This window comes from Hemiscyllium ocellatum (genome assembly GCF_020745735.1).
Source record: "Hemiscyllium ocellatum isolate sHemOce1 chromosome 27 unlocalized genomic scaffold, sHemOce1.pat.X.cur. SUPER_27_unloc_1, whole genome shotgun sequence".
In the NCBI taxonomy this organism is placed as follows: Eukaryota; Metazoa; Chordata; class Chondrichthyes; order Orectolobiformes; family Hemiscylliidae; genus Hemiscyllium; species Hemiscyllium ocellatum.
In genome coordinates, this window is record NW_026867476.1 from 2,733,763 (window position 1) to 2,755,295 (window position 21,533).

At 48.7% G+C, this 21,533-nt stretch overlaps 1 protein-coding gene across 2 annotated transcripts; it reads right to left on the reverse strand.

Moving 5' to 3' along the window:
* Nucleotides 1-2,233: 2,233 nt before the first annotated feature.
* On the reverse strand, nucleotides 2,234-20,361 carry LOC132807127 (zinc finger protein 239-like). Of its 2 annotated transcripts, none has more exons than XM_060821437.1 (2): nucleotides 20,066-20,361; nucleotides 2,234-3,231 (listed from the first exon to the last, which is right to left on the reverse strand). In XM_060821437.1, the coding sequence occupies exons 1-2, from the start codon at nucleotides 20,359-20,361 to the stop codon at nucleotides 2,436-2,438; spliced, it is 1,092 nt and encodes a 363-aa protein (XP_060677420.1). In that variant the 3' UTR covers nucleotides 2,234-2,435. The 2 variants fall into 2 exon arrangements, with proteins under 2 accessions (XP_060677420.1, XP_060677419.1); XM_060821436.1 differs by lacking the exon at nucleotides 20,066-20,361 and adding an exon at nucleotides 13,175-13,273 and having other exon boundaries at nucleotides 2,234-3,615.
* Nucleotides 20,362-21,533: the final 1,172 nt, after the last annotated feature.

The following is a 21,533-nucleotide window of genomic DNA, read 5'->3' on the forward strand; positions in this document are numbered from 1 at the left end:
AAACATTGTAATTTTATTCAGAAGTTGAATAATAACAAATAGGTTACCAAGAGGCTTCTGTTTCGGTCCTGGACTTCTGCTACTGGGAATATTCTCATGGAGTCCTGCATGAGTCTCTCGCTCAAGCAGGGTTCAGATTTGGGCCCTGCACAAACGCAGCGGCTGTGGTACTAGATCACCGACTGAAGAATGTGATTCACTTGCGGGATCTTACGAGGAAAGGTCGGTCAGGCTGGGCCGGTATCCACTGGAGACTAGGCGTGTAAAAGGTGATCTCCTTGAGGCATACAAGGGTCGGATGAGGCAGCACGGTGGCTCAGTGGTTAGCGCCACTGCCTCACGGCACCAGGGACATGGGTTCGATTCCAGACTCAGGGTGAATGTCTGTGTGGGGTTTACACATTCTCCCCGCCCCCCCAACATCTGCGTGGGTGTCCTCCCACAGTCCAAAGATGTGCAAGTTAGGGTGGATTGGCGGTGTTAAATTACCCATAGTGCCCAGGGATGTGCAGGTTAGGTGCATTGGTCAGGGGTGAATGTGGAGTAGTGGGCTGGGATGCTCTTCAGGAAGGTGAGTGTGCACCTGTTGGGCCGAAGGGCCAGTTTCCACACTGTAGGCGTTCTTTTTATTTTCAAATCAGAATGGAACTCAATAGTGAAAGAACGTTTCCTTTTCTGAGAACAAGGAGACAGGGGTGAGGCGACCTCTTATCCCTCAGAGGACCATGTGACCTTGAGAAGTGCAGACGTCGGGTATTTTTAAGGCCGATGAGGATGGATTCTCGACGAACGCGGGCATCAAACCTGTGTTAGCAGCAGTGGGCGAGGGTGTGGACACGTGCACAATCAGAGCTCTCATCGGATGGCAGAATGGGCTCATGGGACTGATTGTCACACTCCTCCAACTCAGAGTCACAGAGACGTACAGCACGGAAACAGACCCTTTGGTCCAACCCGTCCATGCCGACCCAGATATCACTAACCTAATCTAGTCCCATTTGCCAGCACGTGGCCCATATCCCTCTAAATCCTTCCTATCCCTGTCCCCATCCAGATGCCTTTTAAATGCTGTCACTGCACCAGCCTCCACCACCTCCTCTGGCAGCTCATTCCATACACGTACCACCCTCTGTGTGAAAAAGTTGCCCCATAGGTCTCTTTTATATTTTCCCCCTCTCACCCTAAACATATGCTCCTCTAGTTCTGGACTCCCTGACCCCAGGGAAAAGACCTGGTCTATTTACCTTATCCAAGCCCCTCATGATTTTGTAAACCTCTATCAGGTCACCCCTCAGCCTCCGACGCTCCAGGGAAAACAGCCCCAGCCTGTTCAGCCTCTCCCCACAGCTTAAATCTTCCAACACTGTAAATCTTTTCTGAACCCTTTCTAGTTTCACAACATCTTTCTGATAGGAAGGAGACCAGAATTGCACGCGATATTCCAAAAAAGTGGCCTTACCAACGTCCTGTCCAGCCGCAACACAGCCTCCCAATTCATTATTTATCCTGACCAATAAAGGAAAGCATACCAAACACCTTCTTCACTATCCTATCTACCTTGACTCCACTTTCAAGGAGCTATGAACCTGCACGCCAAGGTCTCTTTGTTCAGCAACACTCCCCAGGACCTTACCATTAAGTGTATAAGCCCTGCTCTGATTTGCTTTCCCAAAATGCAGCACCTCGTGGACTCGCTCCCACAGCGGGTGGTTGAGGGGAACTGTGGGGGTACATTTCAGGGGAAGCCGGACACAGATACGAGGGAGAAAGGGAATGGAAGGACATGCAGTTGGGGAGGGGAGGGGGTGTGGGGGGCGGTAAGATGAAGAGGGGTGGGAGGAGGGTCAGGTGGAGCGTAAATACTGACAAGAGACCGATTGTGAAACTTGAAAGAGTTCAGGAAAGATTTACAAAGGATGTTGCCAGGGTTGGAGGGTTTGAGCTACAGGGAGAGGCTGAACAGGCTGGGGCTGTTTTCCCTGGAGCGTCGGAGGCTGAGGGGTGACCTTATAGAGGTTTATAAAATCATGAGGGACATGGATAGGGTGAACAGACAAGGTCTTTTCCCTGGGGTGGGGGAGTCCAGAACTAGAGGACATGGGTTTAGGGTGAGAGGGGAAAGATCTGAGAGACCCAAGGGGCAACTTTTTCACGCAGAGGGTGGTACGTGTATGGAATGAGCTGCCAGAGGAAGTGGTGGAGGCTGGTACAATTACAACATTTAAAGAGCATCTGGATGGGGACATGAATAGGAAGGGTTTAGACGAATATGGGCCATCTGCGAGCAAACGGGACTAGATTGGGTTCGGATATCTGATCAGCATGCATGATTTGGACTGAAGGGTCTGTTTCCATGCTGTACATCTCTATGACCCACTGTCAGGATGTACACAGTCCAGGTCCTGGATGTAACTCCTGCAGAACCGAGCTCCGGTTCACTTGTGAAGACGCTGGTGCCTCAGTAGGTTGGATATCTGAGTGAATCCCTTCCCACACTCAAGGCAGTTGAACGGCTTCTCCCTGGTGTGCACTCGCTGGTGCGTGCGCAGGCTGGACGAGTGGGTGAAACGCTTCCCGCACTCGGAGCAGGTGAACGGCCTCTCCCCGGTGTGGACCCGCTGGTGTCTCAGCAGGTTGGACGAGTCACCGAACCCCTTCCCGCACACCGAGCAAGTGAACTGCCTCTCCCCGGTGTGGACCCGCTGGTGGGTCAGCAGGTTGGACGACTGAGTGAACCCCTTCCCGCACACGGAGCAGGTGAATGGCCTCTCCCCGGTGTGGACCCGCTTGTGGGTCAGCAGAGCCGACGAGTCGCTGAAGCCCTTCCCGCACACCGGGCAGCTGAAGGGCCTCTCCCCGGTGTGGACCCGCTGGTGGGTCAGCAGGGCGGACGAATGAGTGAACCCCTTGCCGCACTCGGAGCAGACGAACGGCCTCTCCCTGGTGTGGACCCGCCGGTGCATCTGCAGGTTGGAGGACTGACTGAAGCCCTTGCCGCACACGGAGCAGGTGAACGGCCTCTCGCCGGTGTGAATGCGCTGGTGCGTCAGCAGGGCGGAGGAATCAGTGAATCCCTTCCCACAATCCCGGCAGGCGTACGGCTTCTCCCTGGTGTGGACCCGCTGGTGGGTCAGCAGGGCGGACGAGTGAGCGAAGCCCTTGCCGCACACGGAGCAGGTGAACGGCCTCTCGCCGGTGTGAATGCGCCGATGGGTTTCGAGGGCAGACGGGGAACAGAATCCTTTCCCGCATTCCCCGCATTTCCACCGTTTCTCCATGGTGCGGATATCCTCGTCTCTTCCCCCCCCTGGTCTGACGGTCAGATGAAGCCTAATTCACAGACAGGACACACATGCAGTATCTCAGCACCGCAAACAGCGGGAGACATCCCCAGTCTGTCTAACCAGTTAAAGCTATCTCCACAGTCAGTTCAATGGAACACACTCTCACCCGAGGCGTACGTGTGTGTGTCTGAGCGCACTCCCAGTCACATCGGAGTTTGAAAGCTTCTGAAGCAGACAGAACAAGATTAAAATGTTGATAGTTAGGTCACAGTGAATCGAGACTTTGACGTGATGCTTGATTTGAGATTTTGAATCCTCCCCGTCTAACGCACTGGAAAAGAAGATTACAAACGTCAGCATTATCGGCACAGGATAGTCATTCAGAAAATACAATTTTAGTTTGTGTACAAGTAGGGAGCTTTTGCTAAAACTGTACAGGACCCTAGTCGGACCCACAGCTGGATTAGGGTAAACGATTTCGGGTCCCTTATCCAAGGAAAGTGGAGGCAGGCCGGAGAAGGTTTATCGGCTAATCCGAAGGCCGGAGGGACTGCCTTACGAGGACAGGTTGAGTAGGTCAGGCCTGTACTCATCGGGGTTGAGAAGAAGGAGAGGCGACTTAGTTCAAACAGACAGGATTCTTGGGGAGGACTTGACAAGGGGGGAGATGTGGAGAGGTTGTTCCCCCAACTTGTGTGGGAGATCTAAGACGAGAGGGGGACGGGACGTCATCTCAGAGCGAGGGGGTCACCCACTGAAGACAGAGACGGGGAGGAATTTCTTCTCTCTCCGAGGTGGGGTGAGTGAGTGAATCTGTGGAATACTTTACTGCAGAGGGCTGTTGAGGCCGGGTGATTGAGTATATTCAAGGTAGAGAGAGAGTTTGAATCAGTAAAGGAATCAAGGATAATGGGGAAAAGGCAGGAGATTGGGAGTCGAGGACAATCAGATCTCATTGAACAGTGGAGCAGATTCAACGGGCTGAATGGCCTATTTCAGCTCATGTGTCTTCTGGTCTCTGTGGAACATGCTTTCTGTCCATGTTTCCAAAGGCTGTAAATCTCCACCCCACACATTCTCCCTCCATTCTCACTCTGCACAATGACCGCGATAGAAAGGTTTAGCCTGTGAAGTTTCCAAACCGGGAGCATTTACTTTGACATCCGTTGCTCATTAAAAGCCGAGAACGCTGAAGCTTTCAGTTTTCAGAGCGCTCATGTGAACAGACCTCACAGGAAGACTGGGGAGGTCTACTTGAGTTGAACCTGAAGCTGTGGAGGGACAACTTCTCCAGATTCGACCGAGATTTTAGTTTTGATCTCAGAAGTGTAAAGGATCTTTTTACTGTAACTGGGAATGGATGTTGGATGCTGCCATATAGCTGATATAACAGAGTCGAGAGTGTGGTGCGGGAAAAGCACAGCAGGTCAGGCAGCATCCGGGGAGCAGGAGAATCGACGTTTCAGGCATAAGCCCTTCATCAGATGCCACAAAACGTCGATTCTCCTGCTCCTCGGATGCTGCCTGACCTGCTGTGCTTTTCCAGCACCACAGTCTCAACTCTGATCTCCAGCATCTGCAGTCCTCACTTTCTCCTCCTGCGATATAAAGGGCAGTTTTGCAAATTGGAAAAAGAAGGTGCTTTTTTTAAAAAATTAAAGCTGGGTAAAACCACATTGTTTTGGAGCAGGAAGAGTTTGTTTCTTTATTCACTTGTAGGGTGTGAGCAATGTTGGCTGAGTCCAACTTTTATTGCCCGTCCCTAATTGCCCTTGAGTGGCTGCCATCTTGATCCGCTGTAATCCATGAACTATGACATGTAGTGGTAGTAGGTGAAGTGACAAGATTTTATGACACTGTCCCACTAAATGTTGCCTGTTACAGTCAGAATGTCAGTACACCATCATTGTATTGCAGCTTGTGACCTGAGGGTACAGTGTAAAGGTCACGTACGCCATCTTGCCCTGGAATTACTTGAAGCAAGAGATGCTACGGGTAATGTCGTCGCCAGGGATGAATTTCTTCTCTTCCCACATTGGAGCCAATTCTTCGGATAGGTTACACATCCCTTATATTATCACAAACAGCCAAAGACATTTTATCCTGGCCTATTCACAATTGCTTTACAAACTGTAACAGCCTTTGTAAGTCACTCTGATAGTTCTCTGTACGATAAGATATCACGCGAGCTTACCTTCTACACCCGTACACATTATCCAATCTGAGTTCTGTAACTTGCGGGCTTAATGCTAGTCAGATATTATGCAAGGTAAGATATAGGAGCAGAATTAAGCCATTCACACAGTCATAGAGATGTACGGCATGGAAACAGACCCTTCGGTCCAACCTGTCCATGCCGACCAATCTAGTCCCACCTGCCAGCACCCAGCCCATATCCCTTCAAACCCTTCCTATTCACATACCTATCCAGATGCCTTTTAAATGCTGCAATTGTACCAGCCTCCACCACTTCCACTGGCAGCTCATGACATACACGTACCACCCTCTGTATGAAAATGTTGCCTCTTAAGTCTCTTTTATATCTTTCCCCTCTCACCCTAAATCTATGCCCTCTAGTTCTGGACTCCCCAACCCCAGGGAAAAGACTTTGTCTATTTACCCTATCCATGCCCCTCATAATTTTGTAAACCTCTGTAATGTCACCCCTCAGCCTCCAACGCTCCAGGGAAAACAGCCCCAGCATGTTCACCCTCGCCCTACAGCTCAAATTCTCCAACCCTGGCAACAGCCTTGTAAATCTTTTAGAACATAGAACATAGAAAAATACAGCGCAGTACAGGCCCTTCGGCCCTTGATGTTGCGCCGATCCAAGCCCACCTAACCTACACTCGCCCACTATCCTCCATATGTCTATCCAATGCCCGTTTAAATGCCCATAAAGAGGGAGAGTCCACCACTGCTACTGGCAGGGCATTCCATTTTCTGAACCCTTTCAAGTTTCACAACATCTTTCCGATAGGAAGGAGACCAGAACTGCACACAATATTCCAACAGTGGCCTAACTAACGTCCTGTACAGGCGCAACATGACCTCCCAACTCCTGTACTCAATACTCTGACCAATAAAGGAAAGCATACCAAACGCCTACCATTAACCCATTCGACCCACTAATTCTGCTCCACTGTTTGTTTACGGCTGATGTATTTCTCAACGCCATGGTCCTTCCTTCTCCCTGTGACCCTTGATCCCCTCACTAATCAAGAACCTGTCTATCCCAGTCTTAAATACACGCAATGACTTGGCTTCCACAGCCCTCTGCGGCAATACGTTCCACTGATTCACCACCTTCTGGCTGATGAAAGTCCCCCTCGTCTCAGATCCAAAGGGTCCTTTACTCCGAGGGTCGTACCCCTGCCTCCTAGTCTCTGCTACTGGTGGAAACATCTTCTCCGCAATCCACTGTACCAAGGTTTCTCAGTATTCAATCAGGTCCCCGCCTGTCCATCCACATTCCAAGCACACACCCAGAGACCTCAACTCCTCAAATGAAAAGCCCTTCAACCCCGGATTGTTCTTGTAAACCACCTCTGGACCCCCTCCAATGCCAGGGCATCATTCCTGAGATACAGGGCCTGAAGCTTCTCGCAGTATTCTAAATACGGCCTGACCAGGGCCACATACAGCCTCAGCTGTACATCTCTGCTCTTGTATTTTCACCCTATTGTAATGAAGGCTAACGCTGCATTTGCCATCCTGACTGCCAACTGAACCTGCATGTTAACTTTAAGCGAAACCTGAACTAAGACTCCCAAGTCCCTTTGTGCTTCAGATTTCCAAAGCCTTTCCCAGTTTAGGGAATAGTCCACGCCTCTTTTTCCCGGACCAAAATACTGTAACCTCACATTTTGCACACATGTATTCAATCAGCCACTTCCTTCCTCTCTCCCAGCCTGCCCAAGTCCTTCTGCAACCTCCCCACTTCCTCAACTTTACCCGTCCCTCCAGCTATCTTTGTGTCATCTGCAAAACTTAGCAACAAGGCTGTCATTGATGTATAAAGTGATTAGTTGTGGTCCCAACACTGACCCCTGCAGAACTCCACTAGCCACCGGTTGCTATCCTGAAAAAGACCCCTTTATCTCTACACTCTGCCATCTACCAGTCAGCCAATCCTCCATCCATGCTAGAACCTTGCCCCCAAACACCTTGGGCTCTTGTCTTATTTTGCAGCCTATTGTGTGGCACCCTATCAAAGGCTTTCTGGAAATCCAAATAGATCATGTCCACTGGCTCTCCTTTATCTAACTTGCTCATTATTTTGTCAAAAAAAGATATATCAGGCATGACCTCCTCTTGACAAAGCCATGCTGACCCAGCCCCATTTTACCACGTTCTTTGCAATCTCATCCCTAATAATGGACTCTGAAATCTTACTAGTGAACAAGGATATGGTCCTGTAGTTTCCTGTCTTCTGCCTCCCTCCCTCCCTCCCTCCATTCTTAAACAGGGGTGTTACACAAGTCACTTTTCAGTCCTCTGGGACCCTCCTGACTTCATTGATTCCTGAAAGACCACCGCCAATGCGTCTACAATCTCATCTATCTTCTTCAGAACTTTGGGGTGTAGTCGTAGAATAACACAGCACGGAAACAAATCCTTCGGTCCAACCAGTCCATGCCAACCATCTTCCCAAACTGAACTAGTCCCACTTGCCAGCACCTGGTCCATGCCCCTCCACATCTTTCCTATTCATGAACTTATCCAAATGTCTTTCAAACATTGTAACTGCACCCACCATTTTCCCTGGCAGTTGATTCCACACACAAATCACTCTCTCTATATAAAAAGAAAGGTCCAGGACATTGGTTAGGCCACTGTTGGAATATTGCATGCAATTCTGGTCTCCTTCCTATTTGAAAGACGTTGTAAAACTTGAAAGGGTTCAGAAAAGATTTACAAGGATGTTGCCAGGGTTGGAGGATTTGAGCTACAGGGAGAGGCTGAACAGGCTGGGGCTGTTTTCCCTGGAGCTTCGGAGGCTGAGGGGTGACCTTATCAAGGTTTATAAAATCATGAGGGGGCATGGACAGCGTAAATAGCTAAAGTCTTGTCCCTGGGGTGGTGGAGTAGAGGGCATAGGTTTAGGGTGAGAGGGGATAGATATAAAAGGGACCTAAGGGGCAACTTTTTCACGCTGAGGGTGGTACATGTATGGAATGAGCTGCCAGAGGATGTGGTGAAGGCTGGTACAATTGCAACATTTAAGAGGCATCTGGATGGGTATATGAATAGGAAGGGTTTGGAGGGATATGGGTCGGGTGGTGGCAGGTGGGACTAGATTGGGTTGGGGTATCTGGTCAGCACGGACTGGTTGGACCGAAGGGTCTGTTTCCATGCTGTACATCTCTATGACTGTATATCCTTTTCAGATTTCTCTCCTCTCACCTTAAAAATATGCCCCCTAGTCTTGAAATCCTCCATCCTAGCCGAAAAGATACCTGCTGTTCACCTTATCACTGCCCCTCATGATTTTATAAACCTCTGTAAGGTCATCACCCCTTGTCTCCCGTGCTCATGTGGTCCCAGCCTTTCCGGTCTATTTTTACATCTCAAACCCTCCATTCCCGGCAACATCCTGGTTAATCTTTTCTGAACTCCTTCCAGTTTAATAATATCCTTCTTGTAACAAGGCGACCAGAGCTGGAGCTGACAGTGCTCCATAACAGGCTTCACCAATGTCCTAGACAACCTCAACATCACATCCCAACTCCTACACTCAAAAGACTGAGCAATGAAGGCAAGCGTGCTAAACACCTTCTTAACCTCCCTGTGACACAAATTTCAAAGAATTATGTACCTGATCCCAGAGGTCTCTCTGTTCTACAACACCACCCAGGGCCCTATTATTAATCGTATGGGTCCTGCCTTTGTTAGTTTTTCCAAAATACAATACCCAACATTGATCCAAATTAAACTCGATCTGCCACTGCTCAGCCCATTCATTAAGGTCACAGATAAACGTCTTCACTGTCTACTACATCACCAATTTTAGCGTCATCTGCAAATTCACTAAACGTGTCTCACATACTCCCATCCTAGTCATTTATATAAATGATAAACAAAAGATTAGATTAGGTTCGATCCCCTACAGTACGGAAACAGGCCCTTCCGGCCCAACAAGTCCACACCGACCCTCCAAACAGCGACCCACCCAGAGCCATTTCCCCTACCCTATATTTAACACTGGCAAATGCACCAAACACTATGGGAAATTTAGTATGGCCAATTGAACCGACCTGCACATCTTTGGACTGTGGGAGGAAACCGGAGCACCTGGAGGAAACCCACGCAGGCACCAGGGGGGAGAATGTGCAAACTCCACACAGACAGTCATCCGAGGCTGGAATTGAACCCGGGTCCCTGGTGCTGTGAGGCAGCAGTGCTAAGCACTCAGCCACCATGCCGCACCAGAAGTGGACCCACTTTCTATTCCTTGTGGAACACCACCGGTCACACAGGCCTCCAGTCACCCTCTGTGTCCAACCATGAAGCCAATATTGTATCCAGTTGGCTAGCTCACCCTGAATCCTATATGACCTAACTTTACTAATTAGTCCACCATTTTGAACCTTGTCAAAGGCTTTACCATACAGACAATGCCTACTGCTCTGCCCTTGTCAATCTTCTTGTGTACTTTATTAAAAAAGTACTTTATTTCCTTACAAACATCCATGACTATCCTTGATTGATCCTTGCCTCTCCAAACGCATGTAAATCCTATCTTTCGGAATCACCTCCAACAACTTATCGACCACCGATGTCAGACTCACAAGTCTACACTTTCCAGGCTTCTCCTTACAGCATTTCTTAAACAATGACACAACAGTAGCCATCCTCCAGTCATCCTGTACTGCACCCGTGCCAGAGGCATAGAGATGTACAGCATGGAAACAGACCCTTCGGTCCAACCAGTCCATGCTGACCAGATACCCCAACCCAATCTAGTCCCACCTGCCACCACCCGACCCATATACCTCCAAACCCTTCCTATTCATATATCCATCCAAATGCCTCTTAAATGTTGCAATTGTACCAGCCTCTACCACATCCTCTGGCAGCTCATTCCATACACGTACCACCCTCTGCGTGAAAACGTTGCCCCTTAAGTCTCTTTTATATCTTTCCCCTCTCACCCTAAACCTATGCCCTCTAGTTCTAGACTCCCTGACTCCAGGGAAAAGACTTTGTCTATTTATCCTATCCATGCCCCTCATAATTTTGTAAACCTCTATAAGGTCACCCTTCAGCCTCCGAAGCTTCAAGGAAAACAGCCCCAGCCTGTTAAGCCTCTCCCAATAGCTCAAATCCTCCAACCCTGGCAACATCCTTGTAAATCTTTTCTGAACCTTTTCAAGTTTCACAACATCTTTCCGATAGGAGAGAGACCAGAATTTTACGCAATATTCCAACAGTGGCCTAACAAATGTCCTGTACAGCTGCAACATGACCTCCCAACTCCTGTACTCAATACTCTGACCAATAAAGGAAAGCATACCAAACGCCTCTTTCACTATCCTATCTACCTGCGACTCCACTTTCAAGGAGCAATGAACCTGCACTCCAAGGTCTCTTTGTTCAGCAACACTCCCTAGGACCTTACCATTAAGTGTATAAGTCCCGCTAAGATTTGCTTTCCCAAAATGCAGCACCTCGCTTTTATCTGAATTAAACTCCATCTGCCACTTCTCAGCCCATTGGCCCATCTGGTCCAGATCCTGTTGTAATCTGAGGTAACCCTTTTCGCTGTCCACCACACCTCCAATTTTGGTGTAATCTGCAAACTTACTAACTATACCTCTTATGCTCGCATCGAAATCATTTATATAAATGACAAAAAGTAGAGTACCCAGCACCAATCCTTGTGGCACTCCACTGGTCACAGGTCTCCAGTCTGATAAACAACCCACCACACCACCCCCTGTCTTCTATCTTTGAGCCAGTTCTGTATCCAGATGGCTAGTTCTCCCCATATTCCATGAGATCTAACCTTGCTAATCAAGATCCCATGAGGAACCTTGTCGAACGCCTTACTGAAGTTCATATAGATCATATCCACCGCTCTGCCCTCATCAATCCTCTTTGTTACTTCTTCAAAAATCTCAATCAAGTTTGTGAGACATGATTTCCCACGCACAAAGCCATGTTGACTATCCCTAAGTCTTTAGATGATACAAATATTTCTTCAAGGGGCCCTGTAATTTCCTCCCTAACTTCCCACAATGTCATGGGATTGATTAGGACATAAAGATTTATCTACCTTTATGTTTTATAAGACCTCCAGTACTTCCTCATCTGTAATGTGAACTGTTTTCAAAACATCAATATTTATTTCTGAGTTCTCTAGCCTCCATTTCTTTCTCAACAGTAAAAACTGACACAAAATATTCAATTAATAACTCTCCCTTCTCTTGGGGTTCAACGCAAAGATGACCTCGTCAATCTTTAAGTGGTCCTACTCTCTCTCTCTCTAGTTGCTCCCTTTCTATCAATGTATTTGTGGAATCTCTTTGGATTACTGTTAACCTTACTTCACACAGAGGGTGGTGGGCATTTAGAACGCAGAGGTGGTAGAGACAGGCACGGTGGATTCATTTAAAGGTGCATCTGGACAGATACATAAGTAGATGGGGAGCAGAGGGATGCAGATGCTTAAGAATTGACCGACAGGTTTAGACAGTACATTTGGATCGGCTCAGGCTTGGAGGGGCTGAAGGGCCTGTTCCTGGGCTGTAAATTTTCTTTGTTCTTTGTTCTCTTTGTTGTTCTTATCTGCCAAGGCTACCTCATATCCCTTCTTTGCCTTCTCAGATAACTACAACTACTCTTAGATAACCTTCTGCACTGTCCACTCTACCAACAATTTTAGTGTCATCCACAAACCTACTAACCATGCTTCCTATCTCCAGGGTAGTAAGTCAAACCACGTTTTCACAATGAGCGCACGGGCAGACGCACACATCTTGCCTATATGGCTTTGCGTTCTGTAAAACAAGATTAGAGTGGTGCTGGAAAAGCACAGCAGGCCAGGCAGCATCCGAGGAGCTGGAAAATCGACGTTTCGGGCAAAAGCCCTTCATCATCCATTCCTGATGAAAGGACTTTTGCCGGAAACGTCAATTTTCCTGCTCCTTGGATGCTGCCTGAACTGCTGTGCTTTTCCAGCACCACTCTAACCTCGACTCTGATCTCCAGCATCTGCAGCCCTCACTTTCGCCACTCTGTAAAACAAACCTTTTTCCATTCTGAACACTTCATCATCCGAGTCTCCTCATCTACCACTACTAACACTCCCTTTGCGTTTTACTCTGGTCAACCTCGCCATCTGTTCCACTTGCTCCTCCATCCACCCCTGTCTCTTCCACGTTATTAAACTCAACGCTTTTCTAGTCCCCTTCAGTTCAGACTCAGAATTATATTGGACGTGAAGTCTGTTAAGTCTCCGCAGGCAAAAGTGCATCTTGGAGGCAAAATATTTCAGAGCTGAAAATGTGTTGCTGAAAAAGCGCAGCAGGTCAGGCAGCATCCAAGGAACAGGAGATTCAACGTTTCGGGCATAAGCCCTTCATCAGGAATGAATCTCCTGCTCCTTGGATGCTGCGCTTTTCCAGCAACACATTTTCAGCTCTGATCTCCAGCATCTGCAGTCCTCACTTTCTCCCTGGCAAAATATTTCAGCATCAGCCATCCCTTGAGGAAACCACCCCATGAATTACGAACATTATGTAAGAGGTCATCCATTTAGAGATAGAGAGAGATGGACCACACTTTCCAGAGTATGTCCCCTCCCTGAAGGTTCACTTCCTTTCCTTTCAGTTCCTGCAAGTCAACAATTTAACACCACAGTGGGAGGTGAAATGTGTTGTACTCACCGATGTTTGGACAGAGGAAGGAAGTTGCTGTCTGGGGTGAAGCTCAAATCTTCATTCAGAGACAGAGAGAGGAGGAACAGCAGCTTCAGGAACTCACAGTCCAACTTCCGCATTCAGACAATAGGGGGGCTCTGATTGGCGGGAGGATCAGGCTCCTTCCGGTCCTCCAAGCCTTCCTATTGGCTATTCTCTGCATGTCACACCGCGCAGTAAGACGGTCAAGAGGGAGCACGCCTGCCCATTGTCGGGGGTTATTTTCCTCAAGTCACTCATTTTGAGATCAAGCAAAGCACAGGGTTTAATTTTAGCTTCACACTCCCTGAAACTTCCTCCTGTGTCCAACATCTCTTAGCCAAACACCCTCCTCGCTGGGAATTAGAGTAGAGAGCTGGAATTAGTGCCAAGTCCACTGTGTGAAGAGCAGCAGTGAAGAGATGCTGGTCATTTTGTGGAAACTGTTTGCAATTCATGAACTATTTCAAGAGCAATCAGTCCTGCCTGTTCAAATTCTATATTCATCAATGCAGTATTTCTGTTGAAATTAGTCCATTGTTACAGTCAAAAGATTTGGGATTTGATTCGCCTACAAATTCAGAGAGGAATGTGGCCATTTGGCCCCTCGTTATTTGGAATCATAGAGTTATAATGGCATGGAAACAGATCCTTCAGTGCAACTCGTCCATGCGGATCAGATATCCCAACCCAATCTAGTCCCATCTGCCAGCACCTGGCCCATATCCCACCAAACCCTTCCTATTCATATACCCATCCAGATGCCTCTTAAATGTTGCAATTATACCAGCCTCCACCTCTTCCTCTGGCAGTTCATTCCATACCTTCTGTGTGAAAAGGTTGCCCCTTAGGTCTCTTTTATATCTTTCCCCTCTCACCCTAAACCTATGCCCTCTAGTTCTGGACTCCCAGACCCCAGGGAAAAGGCCTTGTCTACTTATCCTACCCATGCCCCTCATGATTTTATAAACCTCTATAAGGTCACCCTTCACCCTCCGACACTCCTGGGAAAACAGCCCCAGCCTGTTCAGCCTCTCCCTGTAATTCAGATCCTCCAACCCCGGCAACATCCTTGTAAATCTTTTCAAGTTTCACAACATCTTTCCGATAGGAAGGAGACCAGAATTGCATGCAATATTCCAACAGTGGCCTAACCAATGTCCTGTACAGGTGCACCATGACCTCCGAACTCCTCTACTCAATGCTCTGACCAATAAAGGAAAGCATACCAAACGCCTTCTTCACTATCCTACCGTAAGGGTAAAAAAATGAGGTCTGCAGATGCTGGAGATCACAGCTGAAAATGTGTTGCTGGTCAAAGCACAGCAGGCCAGGCAGCATCTCAGGAATAGGGAATTCGACGTTTCGAGCATAAGCCCTTCATCAGGAATGAAAGAGAGTAGCCAAGCAGGCTAAGATAAAAGGTAGGGAGGAGGGGCAATGGAGGTGGGATAGGTGGAAGGAGGTCAAGGTGAGGGTGATAGGCTGGAGTGGGGTGGGGGCGGAGAGGTCAGGAAGGAGATTGCAGGTTAGGAGGGTGGTGCTGAGTTGAGGGAACCAACTGAGACAAGGTGGGGGGAAGGGAAATGAGGAAACTGGAGAAATCTGAATTCATACCTTGTGGTTGGAGGGTTCCCAGGCGGAAGATGAGGCGCTCCTCCTCCAGCCGTCGTGTTGTTATGTTCTGCCGGTGGAGGAGTCCAAGGACCTGCATGTCCTCGGTGGAGTGGGAGGGAGAGTTAAAGTGTTGAGCCACGGGGTGGTTGGATTGGTTGGTCCGGGCGGCCCAGAGGTGTTCTCTGAAGCGTTCCGCAAGTAGGCGGCCTGTCTCCCCAATATAGAGGAGGCCACATCGGGTGCAGCGGATGCAATAGATGATGTGTGTGGAGGTACAGGTGAACTTGTGGCGGATATGGAAGGATCCCTTGGGGCCTTGGAGGGAAGTGAGTGTGGAGGTGTGGGCGCAAGTTTTACATTTCCTGCGGTTGCAGGGGAAAGTGCCGGGGGTGGAGGTTGGGTTGGTGGGGGTTGTGGATCTGACGAGGGAGTCACGAAGGGAGTGGTCCTTGCGGAATGCTGATAGGGGAGGGGAGGGAAATATATCCTTGGTGGTGGGGTCCGTTTGGAGGTGGCGGAAATGACGGCGGATGATACGTTGTATGCGGAGGTTGGTGGGGTGGTAGGTGAGAACCAGTGGGGTTCTGTCTTGGTGGCGGTTGGAGGAGCGGGGCTCAAGGGCGGAGGAGCGGGAAGTGGAGGAGATGCGGTGGAGGGCATCGTCGATCACGTCTGGGGGGAATCTGCGGTCCTTGAAGAAGGAGGCCATCTGGGCTGTGCGGTTTTGGAACTGGTCCTCCTGGGAGCAGATGCGGCGGAGACGAAGGAATTGGGAATATGGGATGGAGTTTTTGCAGGGGGCAGGGTGGGAGGAGGTGTAGTCCAGGTAGCTGTGGGAGTCAGTTGGTTATAGTAGATGTGTGTGTTGAGTCGGTCGCCCGAGATAGAGATGGAAAGGTCTAGGAAGGGGAGGGAGGAGTCTGAGACAGTCCAGGTGAATTTCAGGTTGGGATGGAAGGTGTTAGTAAAGTTGATGAACTGTTCAACTTCCTCGTGGGAGCACGAGGCAGCGCCGATACAGTCATCGATGCAGCGGAGGAAAAGGTGGGGGTTCTGTCTTGGTGGCGGTTGGAGGAGCGGGGCTCAAGGGCGGAGGAGCGGGAAGTGGAGGGGATGCGGTGGAGGGCATCGTCGATCACGTTTGGGGGGAATCTGCGGTCCTTGAAGAAGGAGGCCATCTGGGCTGTGCGGTGTTGGAACTGGTCCTCCTGGGAGCAGATGCGGCGGAGACGAAGGAATTGGGAATATGGGATCTGTCCTACCTACCTGCGACTCTACTTTCAAGGAGCTATGAACCTGCACTCCAAGGTCTCTTTGTTCAGCATCAATCCCTAGGACCTTACCATTAAGTGTATAAGTCCTGCCCTGATTTGTTTTTCCTAACTGCAGCACCTCGCATTTATATCTTCATTTAATAAGATTGTAGCGGGTTGTAACATAAGGCTGAAATGCCTTAACTGTTCTTTAAGATCAAAATGAATACAAGACAACATGTGCGCTTCAATATGATACAAATTTGTTAACATAAATTACTTGCACATTGGAACTAATTATTTCCTTTCACCACTTTAGATAAATTTAAGCAAAGTCATTAGCTTCAACTACTTGGATATATTCAAACAAGTGAATGTCTTGTCCTTTTGTTCTCAGTGGGTACCCCTCAGCGACGGCTGGCAATCGAAGCTCAGTCCAATGGTGAAGTCCAATATCTGGGAAAAGTCCCCAAAGTGAATAGTATATTGGATTTGCTGTTCCGTGCCGAATTACCTCGAGCACTTTTCCCAAGCCACCCTCTGCGCTTGGTGGTCAGAAAGAAGTCCAGGCGTCACTGCAAAACAACCCGTTCCCAGGCCAAGTCCAGCTTCTTACAAAGCAGCCTGTACTCGTGTCTTTTTCCCACTCTCCATCAACTGATTATTGCCATGTCCAGTTGGCCAGTAATGATCTGGTTTGGAGATATCAGTTTTTTTAAAATTCTGTTCCTGATATCTTCAAAACAGGCAATCAAAATGTTACATAAACACATACCTGTTGTTCAATAGTTGCAAGCTGATTATACGTGTCAAAGTTGACAAGTCATTATACAGGCGAATAAAAACAAGCAACAGACAATTAGCAAAATTACTCTAACTGGGTACCATAAGAGCTAGAGAACTACTCCAGCACTGGGTGACCACCCATTAAATATAAGCAAAAAGGTGAGGACTGCAGATGCTGGAGATTAGAGTCTAGATTCGAGTGGTGCTGGAAAAGCACAGCAGGTCAGGCAGCATTGAAGGAGCAGGAATGAGCTTGTGGGCCAGGGGATGAGAGCTAAATGGGAGGGAGTCGGTGGGTGGGCGTGTGTGTGTGTGCATGCGTATGCAGCCGGGGGGGGGAGGTAGCTGAGACAGCGATTGGTGGATGAAAGTGAGGTAGAAGGTGATAGGTCAGTGGGGGGATTGATGGGCAGGTCCGGAGGGCAGTGAAGGTTCAGAAGACTGAATAAACACATCAGACAGTTTCAATACAGTTTCTACTGGACTCACAAACTCTTAACATTCACCTGTACCTGTGTTTTGTTTTTGCTGCTGTTTACCTATTATTTACTTATCGATGCGACTTAACTCTGTGATCTGCCTGTATTGCTCACAAGACTTTTCACGGTGTCCCGGTACATGGGACAATAAATTCAATTCATTCACTTCTGTTCAGAAGATTAGTGTGCAGTGGGTAATAAAAAAGGCAAAGGGAAGTTTGGCATTTATTGCTAAAGGAATAAAATATAAAACTAGGGAAGTGTTGTTGCAGACATACAAGGTCATAGAGCTGGACACAGATCCTTTGGTCCAACCCGTCCATGCCGACCAGATATCCCAACCCAATCTAGTCCCACCTGCCAGCACCCGGCCCATATCCCTCCAAACCCTTCCTATTCATATACCCATCCAAATGCCTCTTAAATGTTGCAATTGTACCAGCCTCCACCACTTCCTCTGGCAGCTCATTCCATACCCTCTGTGTGAAAAAGTTGCCCCTTAGGTCTCTTTTATGTCTTTCCCCTCTCACCCTAAACCTACACCCTCTAGTTCTGGACTCCCCCATCCCAGGGAAAAGACTTTGTATATTTATCTTATCCATGCCCCTCATAATTTTGTAAACCTCTATAAGGTCACCCCTCTGCCTCCGATGCTCCAAGGAAAACAGCCCCAGCCTGTTCAGCCTCTCCCTGTAGCTCAAATCCTCCAACCCTGGAAACATCCTTAAATCTTTTCTAAACCCTTTCAAGTTTCACAACATCTTTCCGATCGGAAGGAGACCAGAATTGCACACAATATTCCAACAGTGGCCTAACCAATGTCCTGTACAGCCACAACATGACCTCCCAATGCCTGTACTCAATACTCTGACCAATAAAGGAAAGCATACAATTGCCTTCTTCACTGTCCTATCTAACTGCGACTCCACTTTCAAGGAGCAATGAACCTGTACTCCAAGGTCTCTTTGTTCAGCAACACTCCCTAGGACCTTAACATTAAGTGTATAAGTCCTGCTAAGATTTGCTTTCCCAAAATGCAGCACCTCGCATTTATCTGAATTAAACTCCATCTGCCACTTCTCAGCTGATTGGCCCATCGGGTCCAGATCCTGGTGTAATCTGAGGTAACCCTCTTCACCGTCCACACCTCCAATTTTGGTGTCATCTGCAAACATACTATCTGTACCTCTGAATCTCGGATCCAAATCATTTATGTAAATGACAAAAAGCAGTGGACCCAGCACCGATCCTTGTGGCACTCCACTGGTCACAGGCCTCCAGTCTGAAAAACAACCCTCCACGACCACCACCCTCTGTCTACTACCTTTGAGTGTTAGTGAGACTGCATCTGGAGTACTACACACAGTGTTGGTCCCCGAACTGGAGGAGGGACATTACCACATTGGAGGCTGTCCAGAGAAGCATTATTAGATTGATTCCAGATTTGAGGGGTTTGTCTTTTGAAGAGAGATTGAGTAGTTTTGGGTTATACTCTCTGGAATTTAGAATGGAGAGATCTAACGGAAGTGTATCAGGTGATAAAGTGGATGACAGAGTAGATGTAGAAAGCAATTATCTTCCCTTGTGGGACACTCCAGAAGGAGCGGTCATAGTTTAAACTGAGATGAGAAGTTACTTCCCTCAAAGAGTCATTAATCTGTTAAATTCACTCCCCCAGAGTGCTGTGAATGCCAGGACATGGAGTACATTTAAGGAGGAGATAGACAGATGTTTAATCAGTAACGGGGTGAAGGGTTATGGTGAGGAGGCAGGAAAGGGGAGTTGAAGCCGAGATGTGATCAGCCTCAATGGTATTAAATGGTGGGGCAGGCTCGATGGGCTGAATGGCGTACTCCTGCTCCTCGATGTCATGGTCTAACTGGGTCGACTTTAGATCTACCTGCAGTGGGAGGCAAACCATTTACCAGGTTAAAATAAGTGTTGTTCATCAGCTACTGTGGATCATTTCAGAGGAAATGTGCACTCCCAGGCTGACAGAGCATCAGTCCCACGGGATATAAAAGCCTTCTGACCCTCCCACTTTGTTAGGTTCTTTTTCCTGAGGTCCTTATACATTTGATGCAACTGCAACACACCAATGTCTGTGAACAAGCAACCAAATGTATTAAGCACAGTATAATACAAGCTTCAAAGAAACCCTGAACACTCCGTGCCATGCTTGCGAGCCGTGTCCACGGGTCTCTCTCTCTCGGTCTCTGGAGGAACCTTTAACACGCATCTCGCAGGGTTTATGAGATCATGGCAAAAACTCTCTCTGAACAAAGAAAACAGTCCTTCCTTTATATAAAATCTTTACATTACAGTCAGCAATGCCCACAAGACCACCCCCAGCCACTCCCTCACAGTCACAGGCCACTCAAGATACATAGCAGTGACCAGCTCACCTTCAGAAACAATCTAATGCAAATCATCCCTTCATGGCCAGATCTGGTGTGAAACATGTTGACTTTAGATATACCTGCAGTGGCAGACAATCTCTGTTTGCCATTCAGAATACACATACTTCACGAGCTGCTATGAAACGTTTCAGTGGCCGTGTGGGGTCCCAGAATCAAATATCATTTGCCCCACTGGAATCAAAGTGGGTGGGTCCAACAGGAAAAAAAAGCCCTCCCAGTTCCCCCACTGTCTGAATTAACGCAGTTCAGTCCTGGATGTGACTCACGACAGCAGGATCCATCCGCCGCTGATGAACCCGCTGGTGTAGCCGCAGCTTGGAAGCCTGAATAAATCCCTTCCCGCACACCGAGTAGATGTATGGCCTCTCCCCAGTGTGGACCCGCCAGTGTCTCAGCAAGTGTGAGGAACAAGAGAACCCCTTCTCGCACTCGGAGCAGGTGAACGGCCTCTCCCCGGTGTGAAGTTGCTGGTGGGTCAGCAGGCTGGTCGAATGGATGAACGCCTTCCCACACACGGAGCAGGCGAACGGCTTCTCGCCGGTGTGGACCTGCCGGTGCCTCAGCAGTTTGGACAAATGGCGGAATCCCTGTCCATACATGGAGCAGGTAAACTGTGTCATCCCTGTGTGTCAGCAGGTGGGAGGAGTGAGTGAAAATCCCTTCCCACCCTCGGAGCAGGTGAATGGTCTCTCCCCGGTGTGAACCTGCTGGTGTGGCAGCAGCAGCTTGGACGATGCACCGAATCCCTTCCTGCACTCAGAGCGAGTGAAGGGCCATTTCCCGGTGTGAATTCGCTCATGTTTTAGGAGGCAGAATGATCGATTGAACCGTTTCCCGCATTCGGAGCAAGTGAACAGCCTCTCCCCGGAGTGAACCCGCTTGTGAGCCACCAGCGAGACAGAGTGAATCCCTTCAAAGTTTGTAAGAAGATTTGTAGCTCGGGTGCTTGTTGTTAGGGTTCTGTTCACCGAGCTGGGAATTTGTGTTGCAGATGTTTCGTCCCCCTGTCTATGTGACATCCTCAGTGCTTGGGAGCCCCCTGTGAAGCACTTCTGTGATCTTTCCTCCAGCATTTGTAGTGATTTGAATCTGTCATTTCCGATTGTCAGTTCCAGCTGTCCGCTGCAGTGGCCGGTATATTGGGTCCAGGTCGATGTGCTTATTGATTGAATGACAAGCAACATGAATTTGACTGGGACAACACTACTATTATAGGACAAGCCAAACAGAGAACAGCCAGGGAATTCCTAGAGGCATGGCACTCATCCACAGATTCAATCAATAAGCACATCGACCTGGACCCAATATACCGGCCACTGCAGCGGACAGCTGGAACCGACGACTGGAAGCGGCAGAGACAAACAACTACATCACAGAAACGCTTCACAGGAGGCTCCCAAGCACTGAGGATGTCACCTAGACAGGGGACGAAACGTCTGCAACACAAATTCCGAGCTTGGCGAACAGGACCACAACAGAGTGAATCCCTTCCCGCAATTTGGGCAAGTGAATGGCCTCTCACTGGTGTGAACCCATCAGTGTCTCAGCGGGTGGGAGGAGTGAGTGAATCCCTTCCCACAGTCTGTGCAGGTGAACGGCCTCTCCCCAGTGTGACCTCGTCGATGGATCTCCAGCTCAGACGGAAATCAGAATCCCTTCCCACTGTCCCCACACTGCCACGGCTTCTCCACAGCATCGCTGTCCTTGCTTTCCTCCAGTTTGAAGGGTGAACTAAAGGCTGATGTGCACACACGCGCAGGTATCTGCTGGAGAAAGGTTACTGGCAGTCCAT

What these genes read in the sequence shown, in the direction of transcription:
- LOC132807127 (XM_060821437.1), bottom strand. Translation starts at nt 20,361, where the DNA reads ATGACACAGTTTACCTGCTCCATGTATGGACAGGGATTCCGCCATTTG. An exon ending in TGCGGGAAGGGATTTATTCA is followed by an intron (nt 3,232 to 20,065) that starts GGCTTCCAAGCT and finishes AGGATTCTGTTC; the next exon opens with CCCGTCTGCCCTCGAAACCC.